The sequence below is a fragment of the Acomys russatus genome, chromosome 16 (assembly GCF_903995435.1).
Source record: "Acomys russatus chromosome 16, mAcoRus1.1, whole genome shotgun sequence".
Taxonomy (NCBI): domain Eukaryota; kingdom Metazoa; phylum Chordata; class Mammalia; order Rodentia; family Muridae; genus Acomys; species Acomys russatus.
Window position 1 is genome coordinate 39316907 of NC_067152.1, and position 22636 is coordinate 39339542.

At 47.9% G+C, this 22636-nt stretch overlaps 1 protein-coding gene and 1 non-coding gene across 2 annotated transcripts in view; both read right to left on the reverse strand.

The window, feature by feature from the left end:
- Nucleotides 1-22636, reverse strand: part of Slc39a11 (solute carrier family 39 member 11) — a 407103-nt gene that overhangs the window by 221171 nt on the left and 163296 nt on the right. The window contains exon 5 of the mRNA XM_051158984.1: nt 5235-5355. Within this exon, the coding sequence (XP_051014941.1) occupies nt 5235-5355 (121 nt within the window). The remainder of the gene's footprint in view (nt 1-5234; nt 5356-22636) is intronic.
- Nucleotides 19890-20000, reverse strand: LOC127200868 (U6 spliceosomal RNA). The gene has a single exon (XR_007832092.1). It is a non-coding gene; the product is annotated as a U6 spliceosomal RNA (small nuclear RNA).

The following is a 22636-nucleotide window of genomic DNA, read 5'->3' on the forward strand; positions in this document are numbered from 1 at the left end:
GGACCATCAACAGCCCCCAAGCTGACTTTAGGTGGCTTCTTGAAGCAGGTGCAGCTGATAGAGATGGCACCTGTTTTGTTTGGAGGACAGCATTCTCCAGCACCAACCTACCCAGATCCGGCTGGCATTGGGGACTAAAACTACACTCAAAGAATCTTAGGGAAGCCAAGAGAAGCCACACCTTGCCGTGGGAAACTCCTTGAAGTTGATGCCCGCTTGTGGGAAGATGTTTTGTTTTTTTTTTTTTTAAGTGATTTGGGGCTAAAATGGTGCAATGGTTAATCTTGACTGTCAACTTAGTGGCGTTTAGACTCACCATGGAAACAAACTCCTAGGCATGCCTGGGATGGCGTTTCTACATCGGGATAACTGAGTGGGGAAAACCCACCTTAAATGTTGGTGGCACCATTCAATGGGCTGGGAGCACAGAATGAAATGCAAGGAGAAAAGCAATCCAAGCACCAGTCCCCTCCCTCTCCCCCCTCACTTGCCCCTCTCCCCTCCCCCTCCCTTCCCCTGCCCCCTCCTCTTTGTTCCTTGAGTGAGTCTGAACATGATGTGACCCCCTACTTCCTGCCTCTGCAGCTGTGACTCCCCTGCCATGACGGACACCACCCTCCAACTGTGAGGCAAAAGAAGGTCTTCCTTGAGCTGCTTTTCTTAGGTATTTTTCTGTAGCAATGAGACAAGTAGCTAACATGGATGGGTTGGTTTGGGAATCCCTCCCCACGGCCCAGAATCCTAACTCGGCATAACCTGAGATGAACTCTACCTGGAACGCCTAAGTGAGGTCACTAAGATTGGCATGTCCTCACACACAAAACGGGAGACGAGATCGGGCAGTGTTGTTAGCAGTTTCTCTAAGGTTAAGCCTTTGCATCTTAGAGGGAAACATCTTAGGACAAGGATGTAAGGCAAAGTGAAACAATAAGGACATTTTAGGATAGGACATGTACAAGGAGATGAAACAGGAGGATTTTCTAAGGCGAAGTGAAATGCTCCATCTCTCAGGGAAGCTCCTTAAACAAGGTAGTAAGTGTAAAACAACTCAAAATTGCTCCAGGAAGTGCCTGAAGCCAACCAAATTCATTAGGTCCTTCCTGCCCCAAAAGCAGATAAGCAGAAAGACTGCTGAGAATAGCTCCCAGACAAGCTAAGCAGCCAGGAAGAAGCAGAAGCCAGCTGAGTTGCCACCAGCAAAGGACACTGCTGAGCAGCCTGCAGGCTGTGCAGTGCACTTCAAGTTCCCAGCTTTTGTCATCTTTCACCCATGCTGGAGTGGGGTTTGGTGACATAGCTGTCTTTGGGTCATTTCTGCTCCTATAAAACCCAGTAAAGTTCACTGGTCCACCAAGTTGGTCTTTGGTAGAATCCACACCTCAGTCTCTTGCCAGTGTCCTATATGGGACGCATAGGCATTTATCTCCCCAGGAATAGCGTCACACGACAGCTGGACATTCTGAAGAGAAGTCAGCCACGTGCAAGCCAGGGACAGGCCTCTGAGGAAGCTACCCTGCCCCTAGACACTTCCATCTAACTTCCGGCCCCCAGAGTTTGCGGGGGCAGTATTCCCTGCTTCAGTGTGCCAGCATGCTTTGTCAGAGCAGCTCAGTCAGGTTCATGGGAATGCTGTGCTGCCTTCTGGTTGGGCCACCAGAAAAAGTGAGCCCAAACCACTGTCTGCCTCAGAAAAAAAAAAAAAAAAAAAAAAGGCAAGGAAGCAGGCCAAGTGCTACCCGAGCCCTGAGCTCAACTGGACCAGGGATTACAACACTCTCCAGAAACTGAAACAGCTCTGAAAACCTATCAACCGACAGCAATCCCATAAGCCGGGATGAGTGACTGCTCCACCTGGCTGCATAGAGCCCCCTTCAAGACCGTATGTCTGGTTGTTTATTTACTGTATTTAACTTCCACAGTGATAAAGAACTCCTGGCTAACACATTGTTGTCACCATCATCATCGTCACTACTACCATGCTCATCAACACCACAATCAACGCCATCTTAGCCCTTTGTTTTTCAGCCTCTGCTAAAATAAAATGTCTTTCTTTCTTTTCTCATAGCACATTTTAATATCCACCATGTCTTATTCCCACTTTTTTTTTTTTTTTTTTTTTTTTTTTGGTGTTTTGTTTTTTGAAACAGGCTTTCTCTGTGTAGCCTTGGCTGTTCTGGAATTTACTCTGTAGACCAGGCTGGCCTTGAATCCATGGAAATCCACCTGCCTCTGTCTCCCAAGTGCTGGCATTGAAGGTGTGCACCACCATCACCCAGAACCACCACCCTTTTAATGAAGTCTGGGATATAGGCCAGAGAAGATGAAGGGGGGGAAAACCTCCCCTAACCTAAAGAGGATGATAATTCAAAATTGTTGATGGGAGAAACGGAAGCATAGATGTCCGAGACTCAAGACACGTCAGAGTCACAGAAAGTCTGAAGAGTGGTGAATTTACAGCACTCTGCCTTCCACAAACACGCAGGTCAGGATATACAACAAAGCCAAAGGGTTGGGGAGGGAAGGCACTGACAGCAGTTAGAGGAAGATAAAACAGGGTCAGGGGAGAGTAACCAGAGTGAATCATCTACATGTATGAAACTCTCAAAGAACGTAATATAGCAGACACAAGGACACAAAACCCTGGCATATTTTAAGAGGCTAACGAACCCTCTGATGCTCATATACAGACCCCAGATATATACATACATGCATACATACATACAAACATACACAAATACAACTATTCACACATGTCAAAATGTTCTCTGCCAAATCCTTGATAACGGCAGAACACTAGAATTAATCTAAAGGACTCTCAGTCATGCAAGGGTCACGGGCAATAACAAGAATGGGATGGATCTGAGAGTGCCCCATACAATAACAACATTGGGTCAAGTTCAAAATCACAAGACACAGAACAATGTCCCAAGGCTGGCTGCAGCATAGGCACAGCAATCCTCAAAGGACACAAGACCCAGAAATGGTCTGTGGTAGGGGGATTAAACTACAAGTGATTTGGGGATGGGAGTAAAACTACACTTCCTTTTAATTCTTGACATGACATTTGAGCTGGGAAAAAGAAAAAAAGGGACAGATGGGTAGATAGATGGGTAGGTAGATGATGGAAAGAGAAAGAAAACTGAGGGTGAGGGATGGAGGGAGGGAGAAAGAGAGACAGAGAAATGGAAAATGATACAGTTTTCAAGAAACTCTTGGCCTCACTGTATCCCAAAATATTCCCAGCTTTGAGAACAGCTGATGTCATAAGCATTAGGCAGAGACGACCATCGATAACAAAGCATCTAATAAATGCTTTTCCCAGCTTGGCTGCTGCTGCTACCCAGGGCAACTGAACTTCCCTCCCAAGGCATGGTTTCTCTGGCTTTTCCCCCTGCTGGACCAATTATAGGACATGATAGCAACACTGTGATTATTTTTTTAAAGGCTGATGTTTGTCACTAAATGCCCATTACGCTGGCCTCCTTGCTCCAGTTACCGCAAGCAAGCTAAAGGACAAACCCAGATGGCACAAACAGTGTCCCTTCAGGCTTGGTCTGAAGGAGGCCAGTCAGCAAATAAGCATTATCAGCTTGAGAGTCTCCAGATGCCCGACGCCTGCAGGTGCAGCCAGGTGAGGAAAGATAGCTGAGAGCAAACCATCTTCCAGGGCTGCATCCGGGCCTGAATCAGAACAGTTAGCAACAGCTCCAAGGATTGCTTGGCAACCTGGTAACAGGATTGTGCCTGGTGGTTAGCAGCAGGGGAAAGGACCACAGCTCCTTCCACACAGCCCCGCCACTACCACCCAACACTGGGTTGCCTGAGAAGAGCCAGAAATCTCCCAGAGCTCCCTGGGAAAGGCCCACGGAGCAGCTAGGGAGATAACTCCACCTACAAAGGGCTTGCCTTGCAACACATGAGTTACTGAGTTCAAGCCCCAGAACCTGCATAAAAAAGTTGAACATTGGTGGCATGTGCTTACAACCCCAGTGTGGGGAGACAGAGAGAGGCACATCCCTGGGGTTCTCTGGCCAGCTTGCCTAGCCAGCTTGGCAGTTCCAGATCAGTGAGACAGAAACCCTCTGGTCTCAGAAGAAACAAACAAAAAGGTACCTGAAGATTGATGGCAAAGGTGGTCCTGTAGCTTCCGTGACACGTGCATTCACAATCTGGTGTGTGTGTGTGTGTGTGTGTGTGTGTGTGTGTGTGTGTGTGTGTGTGTGTCCACGTGCAAGTGTGTGTTTGCCAGTTTTTACCTTGTTTGATTGATAGCCACTACTGTAAACCACTCCTGAACCTCCAATTCTTTGGGCATAAAAGACAAGGAAACAGAGCCAGACCAACTTTTCTACCCTACACAAACTCTGAGGGAGGCTGCAAGATCCTCACAAGGGCACATGGGAGTTGAGCAAAGAAAAGTGCTAGTGAAAAACCACAGATGGCCTGTGTGCCTGTGCGCTCAGGACTTGGCACAAAAAGTGACAAGTGTGATGGAAGACAGCCCTTGACTACAATCCTGAGCTGGGTAATGGCAGCAAGGCCTCGGTCATTACAGGCTGAGTATGACTGAGGTGTGTTAGAGGTGGCAGAGGGCAACTGTGGTGTCTAACATTCTATACCTAGAGATCCTATTAGATATTGTATTTCCTGCTTATATTTCAGCTGGGAAGTTGTGGGAGGCAGAGAGGGTCAACCAGAGAGAAGGCATCCAAGGGTTTTCCTGAATAATGCATTCAGAGCAGAATCTGAACAGAAACCATGGAGCTCGGGCTGCACAGAGCAGAATCCAAGCACGGACAGGAGCCCTCCGAGACTAGAAAGTGTTGGCAGAAAGGACAGCGCATAGCCGCTGGTGGCTTTAAAGTGTTGTGGCTCCACACAGACAAGGCAAGAGACAGACATGCATACTGTTTCCCCAGATGAAGAGGGCGCTTGAGGTACATAAAGATGGGGATATGGAGGGACCAATGTTCATCCTTTCTAACTTAAATCATCCCCATCCACTTCAGAGTGACCCCTGTCCACACTCATGCAACAAAGCCTATACAATGGGCAAGAGTTTGCATGAACAAATGAGGGGAAAGGGCATGGGCAGAGCGCCACCGTGAACCCTGAGGTGAGCAGCCTGGAAAGGCAGAGTGCCTGGCACCCCCTCCTCTCCTCCCACCAGCCCCGGGTTGGTCCCAGCTCAGCATCTGCAGCAGAGAGCTTGCCTGAAAGAGGCCCAGCGCTACCTATCCGGATGGCAAGCTCCCTCTCGGGGAAGAGCTGCATGGTGGGGCCGTCAGGATCAGACTTCTTCATCAATGCAGGCTCCAAGTTCAGCGCCAGGGCCATCTGGGGGTCATCAGCACCCTGAAACAAGAAGCAGGAGTTTCACTACAGTACATCGATGTCCTTGGGACTCCCTACCCTCAGGACCCATGGACATCTGGGCAAAGGACCCAGGTCCTGCTGAGAGTACCAGAGCTGAGGACCTGGCATGACCCAGATCTCACAGGCTAGACTGAGGAAGATGACAAGCCTTGGGGAAATATGACTTTGAAGGTTCCAAAACCCAAGATCTAAGGAGTTGTCACCAATCTCCCAGTGGCAGCCTCCCCTCCCCCTACACAGTTCCTGCTGGATACCCGGCACAATGGGCTTAGAGCCTGAACTATTAGAATAAACCTAATGAAATGGTCACTCATCCATCCCACAGGCAGTCGCCTTTGCTGGTCACTGTGACAGAATGCCACGCCAGACAACAAGCTGAGGGAAGAAAGGCTAATTTTGCTTACTAATTCAGCTGAATTAGTCTATGAGGGTAGAAATGGCACGGCAGAGCAATGCAGTTCACCTCACAGCAGCCAGGAAGCAGAGAGGAAACAAGCCCATATTTACCTGCCGTTCTTTTTTCTCTACTTATTCCATCCAGTCCCTAAGCTAAGAAGATGGTCCTGCCCACACAGAAGGGTCCACCCCACCCCAGCTAATCTTCTCTCAAAAATACCTTCACAGACACCACAAATGAACCTCACCAATATCCTAGGTTACAATGAATCCAGTCAACAGTGGACAATCAACCACTACACGGCCACCACTTGTCAACATGAAACTTGGACACCTCATGTGTTCTGTTCCTGGCCTGCAAAAGGATGGTGTCCACCTCACAGAACAAGACACATTCTGCCCTCTAAAACCCTCAGAGTCATGGTTTCAACAGCACCCAAAAGTTTTAAGGTCAAAGTCCCTTCTGACACCTAAGACAACTCAAGCTGTGACCTCCGGAAAATCAAATTGTAAGGCACATGCTTCCGAGATACAAAAACACAGGGTAAGGATTCCAAATACAAAATGGAGGAGTGGGAGACTAGTAGGGACAGACTGAAAGCCATCAGGGAAAACACTAGACCCCACAGCCCAACATCTAGTGTTCAGGGCACGCAGGGTCCTAATGTGAACTACAATAACCTTGGACTACCAAGGCCAAGGCGCCAAGCCATCTGCATGGCGCCAAACACACACACACACACACACACACACACACACACACACACACACACACACGGTCTCTCTCTGGCACTATCCCCCACATGTTGCTTTTGCCAGTCCACATCCCATGTTCCTGACATCCCCAGCATCCTACAGTCTGATTGCAGCTCAGGCTTTGCTCTACCAGAGTCACACATCAGCTTCTCGGAGACCCTCACGGTGGGTCTATTACGCACAGGCTGGTTTTGCTAAACTAACGCTAACAGACAATGTCAAAGTCGCCTACCATGTTAAATAGCCAGACCAACCCTGACCATAGCAACTAGTGGCCTGTAAGTGCCTGGGTGGAGGAATCTGAGAAAACAATTCCCTAGACAGCCCCGTATGAACAGGAAAACCTTGTGTTGACTTTTCACAAGAAAAAATCTTTTAGACTAGTTTGTGGATTTAACTTTAAAATGTGCTGTGATTGGCATCTGGTCAATATCCAGCTGTCCCAGTGCAAAGGCTTCTCTTTTTACATAACTAATCTCCTTGCAAAGTATACCCTGTTTGTCCACAACTTTCAACTTACTCCTTCTCCAGTCAGACTTCATACTTTCACATCCTTCTGCTAAACTTTGTGTTCACAATTCTCACTATAAACTTGGCTAAAAGTGGCATGCAATAACTATACCATCACCTGTCTGGGCATCTTCTCTGCCGAGTTAATTATTCCTTATTTTCTTTTTATTACCCCCCCGCCGGGGTGTGTGTGTGTGTGTGTGTGTGTACATGCACAGATATCCACAGAGGCCAGAGGCATCAGATACCCATTGCGCTGGAGTTACAGATGGTTGTGAGTGGGTGCTGGTCCTCTGTAAGAGCAGTGTGTGTGTGTGTGTGTGTGTGTGTGTGTGTGTGTGTGTGTGTGTGTGCGCGCGCGCGCGCGTGCTCTTATACACTGAGCCATCTCTCTAGCCCCATCCATTGATTTGAATTCAGCCTCCCACAAAGTTCAGGACACATGTAAAATGTAGACAAATGTCTCTGCTACAATAGGCTGCAGTCCAACTCTCAGTAGCGTGCTTTTCCCCATCAGGAACCCGGTGCGCACATTTTTCACTGTCTGAGTTTCTTGTGGAATTCTGGTCTCCTGAGCGTCTGGGAGAATCACCCATTAAGCTCTGCCTACAGCTTCTAGGGCATCCGCGGCCCACATCTCTAAACGCTTCCAAATTCTTCCCACTCACCAGCTCCAAAGGGCTTGAGAAATATATAATCAGGGTTAGTCATTCCAATCCCAGCCCTGGTGCCAACCTTCTGCATTTGTTACATCTGTATCACTGTAAGCAAAACACCTGACAAAAGACCGGAGGAGGAGGAGGAAGAGTTCCTTTTGCCCCACAGTTTTTAAGGCTTTCAGTCCATCACAGTGGGGAGGGCATGGCTGCGGACAGCAGTTCATAGAATAGCAAGCCAAGGAGCCAAGAAAGGGATACAAATCAAAATGTTTCTTGAGAGAGTTTCTTTCATGCAAGAACTTCAGAAAAAGCATGCCAAGCTGTACCTTACACACACACACACACACACACACACACACACACACACACACACACACACACCTTTTTGTTTTCTTGTGGCCATGATGATCAAGGACAAAAAAGAAAGCCTAAAGAGTCAGATATTTTATTCCATCATTACTTTCCAATTAAATGTTAATCATAAGCACTTTGGGGTGTCTAACATCTTGAGGGGTTTTGTTGGCTTGTTTACTCATTGCATCCATACTGTCTTAATTCTTTGTACATCAAACCTTCTAAGGAGTTACTTTCACAAGAGTACCAGTGGCCCCATTTTATCTTGTTTGTAAAGATGGGGAGAAGCCCCCACTCCCTGTTTGGCCAGTCCCACACAGTCCCCAACTTCAATGCTGAATCTTGGAATCCCCCTCAGTCACGCTGAGTGGCACCTGGCTCTTGGCATTATGGTCAAGGCTGGCACCACAGATGGACAAAACCGTGGATGGAGGAGAGACTTTGAGCAAGCCAGTCCACACCTCTGCTGAAGGCCCCTCTCAACTCCTCTCAGGTGACAGCTGGTGTCTGTGTGATGAGCCGTGGGCCTCAGCTGCGTAAGCTCTTTGTTTGTTTATATGCTTTAATTATTTCTAATTCTACATCTCCCGCTGATATGTGACAGCTCACTGCAGCAATAAAAGGTGTGCCTCGTCATGAAAGGGTAACAGCTGACTTTCCTTGACAAAGAACGGGGAGAAAAATGGAGGTGACGGGAAATCACATACAGGGGAAATGCAACTGCATCCATGTGCACCAAGCTGAGCCTGGCGGCTCATCCACCTGAAGCCGGTCAGGAAGGCACAACTCGGGAGACATTCGGGTTGATATAAGACAGCGGTTTTTAACAGGGTTGCTTTAGCCTCCCCTCCCCCCAGGCCTCAGAATGCTGAGAAATAAGCATCGCTGGCTGCTCCGCGGGTGTGGGCGGTTCTTCTGGTGCACCTCACTATGGGACAGCCTCAGAGCAAACGACAACTCAATGAAAACATCACTAATGTGGAGAAACCCTGCTTTCTGAAAGATTTAGGCTGACCGGGACTTCACGGCTCTCGGTGTTATTACATATTAACGCTGGGAACTCGGAGCTCTTGTTACTACCAAGAAAAGAATTCTGTCACTTTGTCTAGCATGACTGCTGCCTGCCTGCCCTCACGACTCGGTACATTTTTAATTACGCATCAGCTGTCTACATGAGCTCTGCGGCTCCTCAAGACAGAAAGGAGCCAGTCCCCATATCCGTGCAAACCGCCCCTTCTCCTTTGAGAGACCATAACAAGCCAATCAATGACAGATTGAACAATTGAGACCTGAATAGTGACAATATTTGGAAGAAAGGGATTGGGAAGGTGGCTCAGTGGGCAAAGTGTTCCCTGTGTAAGTATGAGGAACTCAGTTTGGCCCCCAAGCATCCGTGTGAGAGCCAGGCGCAGCGGTGGTGCCTGGGAGCCGCTACTCTGGGGAGGTGGCGACAAGTGGATCCCTGGAGCTCATTGGTCAACCAGCTTAGAGAGCTGGTGGCAGGGACGGACGGGGTGTCCCAGCTTCAGAGAAGAGTCCCTGTTTGAGAAAATGAGGCAAAGAATAATGGAGACACACAACTGGCATCAACCTCTGGCCTCAATACATGTATGCACACACGTGTGCCTTCACCCACACATAGATACACACATGTGCCACATAAAAAAATGAGTCAACGCATAAATGTGTCACAGCCAAGGGTTACAACACCCCTGTTCCCTGTTGGTGCTGCACGTGCTCAGTGATTTGGAAAAGCTTTGCCGTTATTAAACATGGAGGTGTGTGTGCTCCTTGGACTACTGTCTAGAGAGTGTCCTCTCTGCAAAGATGGTATTTAAGAAAAAGACAGAAACAGATTGTGGCAACCCCTTAGCCCTCAGATCCCTCTACCACGCCATTAACCTAGATTCTGGGGGCTGTGTTGATTCATGCCCATGTTTTAGGGAGCACGGGGAAGTATACTAGGAAGATGTCACCCCCAACTGCACGAAGAAGCTGCCCTTTTAAGGCCAGAAAGATGGCTTAAGGGGTGACCACATGAAGACCTGAGTTTGACCCCCAGATTCCACGGTAAGAGGAGAGAACACACTCCTGAAAGTTGTCCTCCATGTACTGCCCTTTGCATTGGCACCTCTGTGCTCTCCCTGCCTCTGTCTCCCTCTCTGTCTCTGTCTGTCTGTCTGTCTGCCTCTCTCTCTCTCTGTCTCTGTGTGTGTGTGTCTGTGTGTGTCTGTATCTCTTCCTGTCTCTTTGTCACTCTCAGTCACTCTCTGTGTATCTCTGTATCTCTCTCTCTTTGAATCTCTTTGTCTCTTTCTCTCTGTATCTCTATCTCTCTGTCTCTGTATCTCTTCACTATCTCTCTATGTGTATCTCTCTCTATTTCTCTCCTGGTCTCTCTCTCCCCCACACATAAACACACACAACTAAGTAAAATTTTTTAATTAAATGAGCCACCTTTAGATGTTATTCATCTTATTTTACATGTGTATTTTGCCTGCATGCATGTATGTCTGTGTACCCAGTGTACCACGTACCACATGGGTGCTGGTTCCCACAGAGGTCAGAAGAGGGCAGAAGTTCCCCCCTGGAACTGGAGTTATGGATAATTTTGAGCCACCGTGTGGTGCTGGGAACTGAATCTGGCTCCTCTGCAAGAGCAACAAATGTTCTTAACCACAGAGCCATCTCTCCAGCTCCAAGAGGAGAGACGGAGCAGGACCAGGATATCACACCTGTGTCCATGCCTGCCTGTCCCTCACTACCACCACGTGCTTGATCACACACATTACAAGGCTGAGGCCTTGTAACTATTGTAACATACTGACCACAGGAAAGATATGCCTGTCAGTATAATGATGGAGAGAGAAAATGTGATGTAGATATAATTTGGCCACATGAAGAATGAAATGCCGTCACAACAGGATGGTTGAGAGTGGAGGGCTTGGCTTAAGTGAGATCAGCAGATACACAGAATGGCAGGTACCACAGGCTGTCTCTGGTTCAGGGTGGCTCTTGACAAGGGATGACAACACTGCTGTTCTGTGCCGCCCTGTCTCGCTGCACAGCTGGTGTCCATGGGAGAGAGTGACAGAGTTCTGTATACAGATGTCCTCAATATACACCACCTCAACATGTGCAGGAGGCATCAGGAACAGAGAGCGAAAGGCCTTCATGCCTTCTCATTGTGCTGTGGTAGCTGTCTTGACGTGGCAGTCTTCCTTCTGTTCCAGGGCTAACTAATTCTATCTCCAGTGGTTTTCCATTCACACTCCCTCCTTGAAACCTGGCAGCCCCACAAGATGGACAAAGGGAGCGTGTATCTTTCCAGGACACACACGTGACTGGGGGCAGCTGTTCCTGACTTTCTGCCATGGCCCTGAGAGTGCCTGGCTGACCATTCGAGGAGTGAGTCACCTTCCTCCCTGTCCCCACCTCAAGGGCTTTAGACAGCTCAGGCTTGCTTTCTGTATCACCTCATAGCTTCCAAATGGCGATGTACAAAATACACAGGCTCCTTCCCAGATGTGCAACTTCCTTTTCACTCCCCTCCAAGCTCCTGCCCTGCGCTTACCTGCCACCCGCATTCCCACCCACGACTCCTAACCCAGCTCTATACAGAAAGCCAGGAGTGGGTTGCTGGAGGGGGAAGGCAACACGCATCCAGGCTCCAGAGTCAGCAGACTCCACGCTTGTGAGTGGAATTACAATTATTACTGTTGTTGTTATTATTACTTTCACCGTGCATGGTTTGAGGCCAGTGTCTGGCCCACAATACACAAGACAGTTTCCACCCACTCCTGCAAAGAGACAGGAGTTGAGAGGAATAGCATTTTTTCCAGAAGGAATACAGAGGAAGTAGAAAGGAGGAAAAGGAGCAGTGAGATGAAAAGAAGGTGGGCGGGGAGGAGAGGGGCAGACGGGGTGGGGGTGGGGCCAAGGAAAGTGATTCTGCCTGTGCTCACATTAACACAAAAGCCTCAGGATGCAGGATGCACCCCCGGAAGTAAAGGCCGACTCTGTTCACTGTGGCTTGGTGTCCCCAGGTGAGGAAGAAACTGCCCAGGACCACCCACAGGAGTTGATATGCTTAGAGAAATGGCTCCATGGATAAAAAGCTTGCTATGTGAGCCCGATACACCCACGTAAAGCCCACGTAAAGCAGCAGTGCAGACATCTGAAACCCCTGCTCTCCTACAGAAGACGCAGAGGCCAAGAATCTCCGGGTACTCTGAGGCCGGTTTCCCTGGCCCGTGCAGTGATGAACGAAAAGATGCTGTCTTTTTTTTTTTTTTTTAATATTTATTTATTATTTGTACAGTAAGTATTCTGCCCACATGTGTGCCTGCATGTCAGAAGAGGGCACCAGATCTCACTATAGATGGTTGTGAGCCACCATGTGGTTGCTGGGAATAGAACTCAGGACCTTTGGAAGAACAGACAGTGTTCTTAACCTCTGAGCCATCTCTCCAGCCCATAAGATGCTGTCTTAAACAAAGGAGCGAGGTGAAGTAAGACTCCCCATGGTGGGCAGACAGGGGCGGGGGTAGTGGGGCGCTGTATGTGCATGCATGCACACGCAGACGTGCCATAGAATACTATGGAAGGGGCACGGTCACTCTCAGGTGGCAGCATCCCGGGACTCCTTTCTCACTTGCTGATGGCATTGCCATCATTCTTCACCTTCCACTCTCAGCTGTTGTTTTATCTGCAGGCGGAAGATAAAACAGCAAACTAAATGCCAAGCACAACTACATGAATGGGAGTGGGTACCAGATCCCGGAAGGCCCTGCCATCCTGGAAACTCCGCCTACCAAACTGACACATCGGCCTCAGGAGGTCCCAGTAGTGACTCTCACTGTGCTTTAAGTCGCCTGTACTCTGTTCTTCCCTCAAAGCTACCAACAACTGACTCCACGGAGAGAGACAGACGCTGGCCAGGCTCTGATGCTGGCTGTCTGTGAGATTTGACTTTTCCAAGCCCATGCGCACCAGCCAACATGCTATCATGCTCACGGCGTTTGCAGTGGGGACTCCTTACCTTTTCCTGGCTGTTATACAATCTAGACTCTGTGGGCTGTGAGCTTCCAAGTCCCCCAGGACAAAGAGTTTCCTTGAAGAGTTTAGAACTCTCTGGGGAAGAGTCAAGAGAAAGGTCAGGGAATTAATTGGTGCCCCCTGGTGGGCTAAGGAGGAACTCTGTCGTCTAGGATGCAGGCAAGGATGAGGAAGGGTCCATGGGGCCGCCTGCCTGGAGCCCCACCTGAGCTTAGCTTCATCCGTGCCCAGCCTCTACCTCCTGCCATCCCCATGTAACCCAGACACACAAGGTGACGCTGAATAATTGATGCTGTTTTTATGACTGAGAAGTTGCCATAAAAATGACACTGATAACATAATCTTAAATTATTCCACATAATGGAAAAAAATTAAATGTCGCCCTTGATCACCAGCTAGAATATGAATGACACTTACATAATAAATGACTTTCTCTCAAAAGGAGCCCAGCATGGCCTTCTGCCCAGGGTCAGATCGGCTGAGGCTGAGGAACACATCCTCAAAGCAAATGGGGACACAGAGCAGAGGGCGCACATACACACAGGCTTGGGGTACAGTCCTCCCTCAGGCCCTAAGATTTCTATCACTGATACCCTTTTCACCTCACCTGACTTAGACACTAAGGGACGGTCAGGTCATAGAGATGAAAATGACAATTTGGGGTTCCTAATGGCTTCTAAAGGACAACTCGTTGCCCTTGTCCAGGGCACGAGGTCACATCTCTAAAAGCCTCAGCCTCTCGTTCTTATGGCAACAATGATACTATATGCAATGAGAAGTCAGCAAGGGAGGGTTAAAGCTCTGAGTTCTTCCACTCTTCTGGGAAGCCTCTCTGGACGCATCTAGCCTCCTGTGGATGCAGCAGGTCCTCTCAGTCCTTCCCTGACATCTGTATGCTTCGGCCATCGACTGACCAGAATGACAACTCTCTGTGTTCTCTGGTCTCCTCAGAACCACAAGGCTCTGCCAACAGGCATAAAATACCCCCACAGTGCCGTTTTCAGGAGCCCCGCATCCTGTTCAATAGGCAGTTAACTTGAGGGGATTAACTAGACAATGAGATCTCCATCTACACACCCCAGAGAAGGAAGATGTGGGTACGAGAGAAGGAGTGGGATTGGAGCAGAGAGGGGAAAGGGGGGCTTGAATGCGCCTCCAGCCCTTTGGATAATTGCAGAGAGCTGGACGCTTCTCTCCCCATTTCCATGGGGGGACAGTCACACGCAGCCACGGGTATGAGACTCAAAACCTCACGAGGCTGTGCAGCCTGGAACTCTCCACCCAAAAGGTCCCACTCTGCTCCCCTTCCTGGAAAATGCAGGACAGGCCACTCCCCACTCAGGTGACCTCTTCTCACTAGGAAACCTAGGATCTCCAAGGCCACATCTCTCCTGTTTCCTCCCACCTGGTGGATGACCTGGGCATCGAGTTCCACAATGAAGCCGCCCATTGCTGACTTCTGACTATACTTAAGCAATATAAATGGGCGATTAATTTCTTCTGTGGGACAAAGCCCTCTCCTGTTTCTGACGCCAATCAATTACTATTCGTAATCAAGCCTATTTAATCCCATCAAACAGAATTCAAAACATGACACTGTTCCACAAAGGGACAGCTCTGAGAGGATCTGTAGCAATAGCCAAAAGGCATTCTAGGTAGGTGACTCTGCTTTGATTTCAAAGAGCTGGATGTCCTGCTGGTGCGGGTGACAGAGAGGCAGGGCATTGAAGCTTTCCAAATCAGTATGCTATTTCTTTCAGTTCAAAATGTGATTTTTTTTCCCCCTGAAAACAACAGAGAAGTAAAGGAATGCAAGGACCTGCGTACAATAAAGTAATCTGCTTTCAGTTCTACCACCACAAGTGACTTGATGGCTGCCATCTAATGCCAGCCCTCGTCCTAGAGAGCATTAATTGCACCCCAGCAGGCCAGCCTGAGCCCTTTCCAGTCCTTCTTAGGCAAGGTTTTCCTGGCCCATTTAACAAGAGGCCCTCAGATCCCAAAATCTTCCCACAAAACATATATGTGCCTCTGGTACCCATTGCTAAGATAGCAACCCCCAAACCCAATTGTTAGCTTCAAGCCACCGTCAATTACTATTGCCTTGCAACCCATTGGGCTCTGATACTGGTGTGTTGGACCTCCCTTGTGTTTCTAGGCAGGTGGTGGCTCAGCCAACGGTGGATGGATGGTCTGGAATGGTACAGAGGTCTGCAAGCTGATGTCCAGGTCTGTCTAGCTACCGTCTGTGAGACTGCCTATCCTCCATGCAGGTAGGCTGAGCTGGTTTGTGGTTAAACTTGAAAGTGACCTGCAGTGTCAAGTAACTGTCATGTCTGCTTGAATCAAAGTTGCTATCGTCCCATGAACCAAACCAAGACAGTGGCATCCTGACCGTGTGAAAGAATGACTAAATCTGCAGTGCTCCTGATTGGGAGCACCTGCATTGTCACAGACTCGGAGCATCAGCGCCACTGGGGAGGAGTCTATGGCACTTTGTCATCCAGGGCATATGCACAGGCATGGGGGATATGCTATGCAACATGAGAGCCTGGCCTCGAGTCCCCGACAGCTCCCTGGGGACCTAGACTATAGATAGCTGCTCCAGTTTAAACCTGCAAGCCCATCCTCTTCCACCTAAACAGGACACATCCTCAAAGGTCTGCAAATTTCAGGGTTTGTGGTATTTTTCGTTATATTTTCATTACAATGCTATTCTAAAGAACCACAAGTACCAGACACCCCACCGCTGGATTTTCCGGGCCTCATTTCCATGTGCATGTCTGGGTGAATGGGTCATAGTGCTGTGACTGTGTGTGACTGTGGAGGGAAGACGGAGAGAGCACAAAGGTCAGTTTCATAGACAGACACCATCTAAGCCCAGAGCGGGCCACTTCCTCTACACAGAGAGATGGCAGGAGTCTCCACACATTCTAGAACTTCGCTGGATGAGCTGATTCCACGCAGAGGCAATCTGCATGGGATAGAGCTGTTGGGACCCCAGAGAGCTGATTGCGGAAGCCAGTGCCACTGACGCCTTGCAACCAGTGGTTAACGTTAGCAGGGGGGAAATTGTTGTCTGATTTAACTTTACTGATTTTTATTGTCCCCCTTTTTTTCATTTTATGACAGTTGAAGAGCCAAAACATGAGCCCAACTCACACTTAGTTTTATACTTGTGCATATTTATGCTTATAAATGCACACATACACACGCACACACTTACACTGACCTTGGGATGTATTAATTATATTTGATGAATAAACATATTAGTCAGACAGGAAAAACGCTGTCTTACAGCTTGGAACAATGGGCCTCCCTGCTTCCCTCCCTATGCTGCCACTCAAAATACAAGCTCCCCTGCCTTTGAATTGCGTGCTAACACAGAGGGACTGAACACTGCAGTGGCCCAGTCACTGGCTTACTATGCTCTAGAACAGCGGCCTGTTTAAGCTATCAATCTCTGGGCTTCTGAGATTTCACCCACACCTGTGTGTGTGGACGAAAAAAACCCGATGACACATTCTCTCCTTGTCCAAGAGTTCTCAAGAGTTCCCCGTTTCATAGGCTGCTCGGAGAGAAGAGATTCTACAGTGTAGGACAACCTATGCGTGAGCAGGCAATAACTCCATGGAACTGCACAGCAAAGAACACAGGTTCTATTTAACCAGGCATCAATTAGTCATGTATAAATCTATCACTAGTCAGCATATGAAACCATAGGGAACTGTGTTCTGAGCAATTCCATTCCAGGCCCAATGCTCACAAATGCCCAGCAAAAACACCCTCTGTGCACTAGACCTGTTCCTCTTTCATTAAGAGGGGAAAGGTGGCTGGAACCTTCAGTTTCAAATCTTACTTTGCTTTAGCAAGCAAAGGTCGGTGCTCACCATTTGTAAAGATGATTCAGCAGACAGACTCTATCAAACACGCTTATAAACATAACTCTTTTAGCTAAACTATCTGAAAATTAGGAAAACCAAGAAGGCAATTACTCTTTAAAAAAAAAAAAAAAAATCAGCCACAATTTAGAGAGAGAAAGATAAACCAGGCTTTCTATCACCAGTGCTGGAGAACAGCTGTTTGTCATAGCTCCACAGAGAAGAAAGGGCAAAACCCAGCGTACCACCAGCCTCTACAGGTGTGACACTCACTCATGACATCCCTTGACACCAGAAGAAAAGGAAGGCTGACCATACCTGCGCACAGGCAGCCCCAGCTGGTCACAGGCCCTCATCTCAGCTGGGGAGCCATGTCTACAGGTGCCGGGGCAGAGGAGATGGATAGGACTAGAAAGGCACAGGCGTGGCATGAACCCACAGCTAAAGATCAGGGATGGAGCTGCCTGCACAAACTCTAGTCAATGGGTGCTTGCTTTCTCACGTGCTTCTCTTATTTTGTCTGAGACCAATAGTGACATAGCTGGACTGATGGCATCTCCCTCCCCTCGCTAGGGAGAGACCTTATATATCAAACCCTAGCCATATCTGGAGATGGGGTATTTAAAGAGGCACTTACGTAAGGTTGGAGTAGAGAACAGGAGCGATGGCCAAGCAGGTGAAGGCACTTGTCATCACCCCTGACAACCTGAGCTCAATCACTGAGACCCAAATGGCAGGAGAGGTCCAGATTGTACACACACACACACACACACACACACACACACACACACACACACACACACACACACACACACACGCACGCATGCGCACAAGGATGCATGAACACATGCACATGGACACACTTGCACACATGCACACACACACACACACACACACACACACACACACACACACATTTTTAAAAGGGAAATGTTTAAAAAGAGCCTAGCCTGCAGGCCATACCTCTACGCTAACAGAAAAGGCTGACGTATGTCCCTGCTACTGTTAAAGATGGCCTGACATGGAAAGTAAGACTAAGAGAGTTTGATTGTCAGCAGGCATGGAGATGCCCTCGCGCCACACTGGGGTGCTAATGCATCCACAATTCACTAAAGGAATCCAGCTTCTGGACAGTTAAAGACAAACAGTAAAAGGCCAGGAGAGAAAGACTGGAACTGCAAACATGCCAGGAGGGCTTCAGCATTGGATCCTGCTGCATGTCAGGGTTAGTACGCATAATGGTTCCCAAAAATCTTCTGGCGGAGGAAAAGGATGAGCTTCTGGAAGCCGGACATGGCCTAGCACTTGGTGTTAGGAGGCCTGCATGCCACAGTGACTTCTTCTCATCCTCACAGTCAAGTCTTTGTCAAGCCTCGGGTCGCTGCCTAGCCTCCACAGCCTCCGCCTGCCTTCTCAACATCGCATCCACAGGGTCTTAATCACTAGACTCTGAAACCTCCAATTCTCTCTGAAAACAGCTTCTCTGCCTCCTGATAACTGGTACCTCCCAGGCGGAGACACAGCTTCACCAAAGGAGCTGCTCACCGGGGTAAACAGCTCAAACCAAGCCTTACGGAGAAGATGGACCATCAGGTGACCAGAGGGCAGGGAGGAAGAAATTGGCTGTATGGGCAGAAGGAAGCCTTTGCAGTCTGGCACTATGGAAACTGTGTGAACGGCATGGGGATCACTTCAAAGGGAAGGCTGGGGCTTTGAAAAACCTATCTGATTTCTTTTTAACGGAATAGGACTTTATCCATGGCCTCTCTCTGCTTGGAGCAGAGTTAATTATTCAGCTTATCTGAGCTTGATGAGGACTTGGCAATATTGAAGCAGCTCACTTCCAAGGGATGTTTTTCTGCTTCCCGCGTGGGGATGTGGGGACTGCCATCTTCCCCTCTTTCTTTTATGCCTAAACTCCAAAGCATAGCATCAAATGGAGACAATGTGAGGTTCCTCCTGATGAACAGCAAGCTGCCAGAAATGCAGCATGTTTGGAGAAGGCCCTTTCCCGTCTTCATGGCTGGGAAGTCCAGCGATGGGCTGGCTACTCAGAGCCTCCTGAGCTGAAATCAAGGCTGGGGTGGAAGCTGGGGCCCCATCAGAGGTTCAAAGTCTTCTTTCAGAGAGTGGCTGCTGGATGAATTCAGTTCCTTGCAGGTAAAGGGTGGGCTCTAGCCATGTGGCCTCCTCCATGGGCGAGTCACAGCAATGGCCACTTAGTTAGGAGTCTCCGTTAAAATTTCCTAGGCCCCAAAACAGAGCCAGTCCCTAGTCTAAGGGTTTGTCTATGGGCTTATGTTAACTGAAGGGTCATGTGGAAATTGTCTGATCATCTCGTGGGAGTAAATTCCCAGGTTGGCAACTCTGAGCCAGGTGAGAACTTCGCCCACAATCATGCCTGTCACACAAAACTCTTCCCTGAGATTCCTGGGATTGGTTTCACTGGAGTTTAAATTCAAAGAAATGCTATAAGAAAGCAGAGTACCCGGGGCAAATTAAAATCCAAGTGAATTAAAGACCTCAACATAAAACCAGGCACACTAAATCTGTTAGAAGAAAAGGTGGGGAAGAGCCTTGAACTCATTGGCATAGTAGATAACTTCCTGAACAGAACACCAACAGCTCAGGCTCTAAGGTCAACAATTAATAAATGAGACTTCATGAGGCTGAGAAGCTTCTGTAAGGCAGGAGACACTGTCAACAGAACAAAGCGACAGCCTACAGACTGGGAAAAGATCTTCACCAGCCCTACATCCAACAAAGGGCTAATATCCAAAATATATAAAGAACTCAGGAAATTAAACACCACCAAACCAAACAACTCAATTAAAAAATGTGGTATTGAGCTAAACAGAGAATTCTCAACAGAGGACTATCGAATGGCCAAGAAACCCTTAAAGAAGTGCTCAAGGTCCTTAGTCATCAGGGGATGTGTGTTATCCTTGCACAGGAGCTAATCTTCTCCGTATCATTCCAATTTTAGTATATGTGCTGCTGAAGTGAGCATATCATCAGGGAAATGTAAAGCAAAGTGACTCTGAGAGTCCATCTTACACCCATCAGAATGGCTAAGATCAAAAATTCAAGTGACAGCACATGCTGGTGAGGATGGGGAGAAAGAGGAGCACTCCTCCATTGCTTGTGGAAGCGCAAACTTGTACAACCCCTTTGGAAATCAATCTGGCGCTTTCTCAGAAAACTGGGACCCAGCTATACCACTCTTGGGCATATACCAGAAAGATGCTCCACCAACAATAAGGACATTTGCTCAACCATGTTCATAGCAGCCAGAACCTGGAAACAGCCTAGATGTCCCTCAATCAAAGGAGACCATCAAGGCTGGTTGATCTGAACCCAGGGGGCCCTGCAGAAACAGATGCACCACCAAGGACATGTCAAGTATAGAACCTAGACCCCCTGTTCAGATGTAGCCGATGGACAGCTCATTCTCCACGTAGGGAAGGCTGGGGAGTGGGGAAGGGTAGGGGGGAGGCAGAGGACTGCACCTGACAGCAACTCTGATGCCCATGATTTGGTCACTGCCCTTTGGCAGAGAGGCCCTGTGGGCACACAGAGTAAGGGGAAGCAGGCTATCCAGATGACACCTGATAGGCTGTGGTCAGACAGTGGGGGAGGAGAACTCCACCTGTCAGAGGTCTAGGGGAGGGGAACAGGTCAGAAGAGGCGGGGGAGGGTGGGAACAGGAAGACAAGAAGGAGGGGATTACAACTGGGATACAGTGTGAATAAATTATAATAAAAATTTAAAAATAAAGGAGAAAGGAGCTATTTTGGCTCATGGCTTCAGCTGGGAAGTTTGAAGCAGCTGGTCACATCTCATTCACAATCAAGTAACAGGGAAGGGCTAATACATGCGGTCAGCACCCTTCATCCATTACTACAGTCAAGAATCCCCCACCCATGGGAGGGTGCCACCAAAGCTGACTGAATCTTTCCAACTGGATCAATACCACAAGCCTGTCATGACCTGAGGCCTATCAGTCAAGTGATTATAGATTCTGTCAGGTAGAAAATTGATAACAATCGTGGCAACAGCCACTTGATTTTGAAGTTGTGTCTCATTGTGATTTTAATTTTCATTTTTCGGTATCTAATACTGTTGATCATTGTGATTTTTGTGCCTTTGCTTTTAGACATAATTTAATGCTTTAGATATGTTTAAATACTATGAAGTTTTTGACTATTTATATATAGGTAGGTTTTCTAAAGACAGTTCTTATTAATTGCTTTATTTGATTCCTCATGAGGTATAATTTTCCATCTCCCTTTTTATAGAACATAGAAAAATAAAATAAAAATAATTGTCAAAAAAGAAAAAGAAAAAGGAAGAAAGTCAGGTACCCAATGAAGTCCCTGTGTGTAGAGGAATTTTAATCCAGCAACATGGCTGCTCTGATCACATCCAAAGACCTTCTAGGTCTTCGTGATCTGGGTGGAATGCAAGCATGCCATACCTTTAATCCCAAACACTGGTGTCTAATTGAGGGACACAGACAAAGTAACAAATCAGAAAAATACATGACAGGATAGGATACACCCAACTCTCACAAGAATAGCACAGGAAAGAAGTGATTTAGGAGGAGTGCAGGGAGAGAGTTCTGAGAGCTGGGACTCGGTTGAAAGGCAGCATGGTGGAGCTGAGTTCGTGGCAGTTCAGTTGGTGGAGCTGAGAGGCAGTTTTTACCAGGACAGTTTTACAGAGACATGCTGCAGAGAGAACAAGCTAGACACAGGTGAAGACAGGTGAAGGAGCCAGAGAATGAGAAGGAGCCAGGAGATTAGGACAGATTGCTGGAGTTAGTTTGAGACCAAGCAGAGCAATTTAGTCAGAAGCTGAAAGAAGCCAGTTTAAACCAGTTAGCTTGGAAATGAGTTTTGAGCCAGAATGGCTGAGTCAAACCAGACAGCCAGAGTTCAGAAAGAGCTAAAAAGGGTGAGCTTATTCAGCAGTAAGCCTCCAAGAGGACAATTACATCAGGTGAATAAAAGTTACTTTTGTACCTGTAGCACACCCTACCAACTGGAATTCCAACATCACATTCATCTCTATACCAACACAAGTGTAATGTATGGTTTGTGGTATTTTTAGGAATAAATGAGTCCAGGAAGGTAAGAGCTTCCAAGACCTACATGAATCCAAAGGTGGTCTAGGGTGTGATACCATTTCTGAACACACATGCATTTTCTGTGCGTGATGCACGGTCTATAATGAACCCAGGTATAATCCAAGCCTATCTCGGAAGACGTGAACCAAAGACCTTGGTCCTCCGACAAGGCTGACCCCCAAGTGAGGATGATGCTGATGGAAGGGGTAGTTCCCAGGCACAAGCTTGGTGATTAGTGTGATGGAAACAAATCAGCCTAGAGTTACAAAAGCGGGGCTAATAGGGCCATTTGCGGTTGCTGATGAGTCAGTTAGCATTTAGATTCACAGCTCCACTGGGCCTCTAGTCCCATTAGCTACCTCACAGCTGAGAACTGATGACCTCCAGGGGGGCAGAGGATTTAAATGAAGCAATAAAATCCTTCTCAAATGCTAAAAAACCAGGCAGAAAACTCTCTGTTGTTGATAGTATGAATTAGATAATCACCCTGTTGTATAAAGTGGGAAAGAAATTGAAAT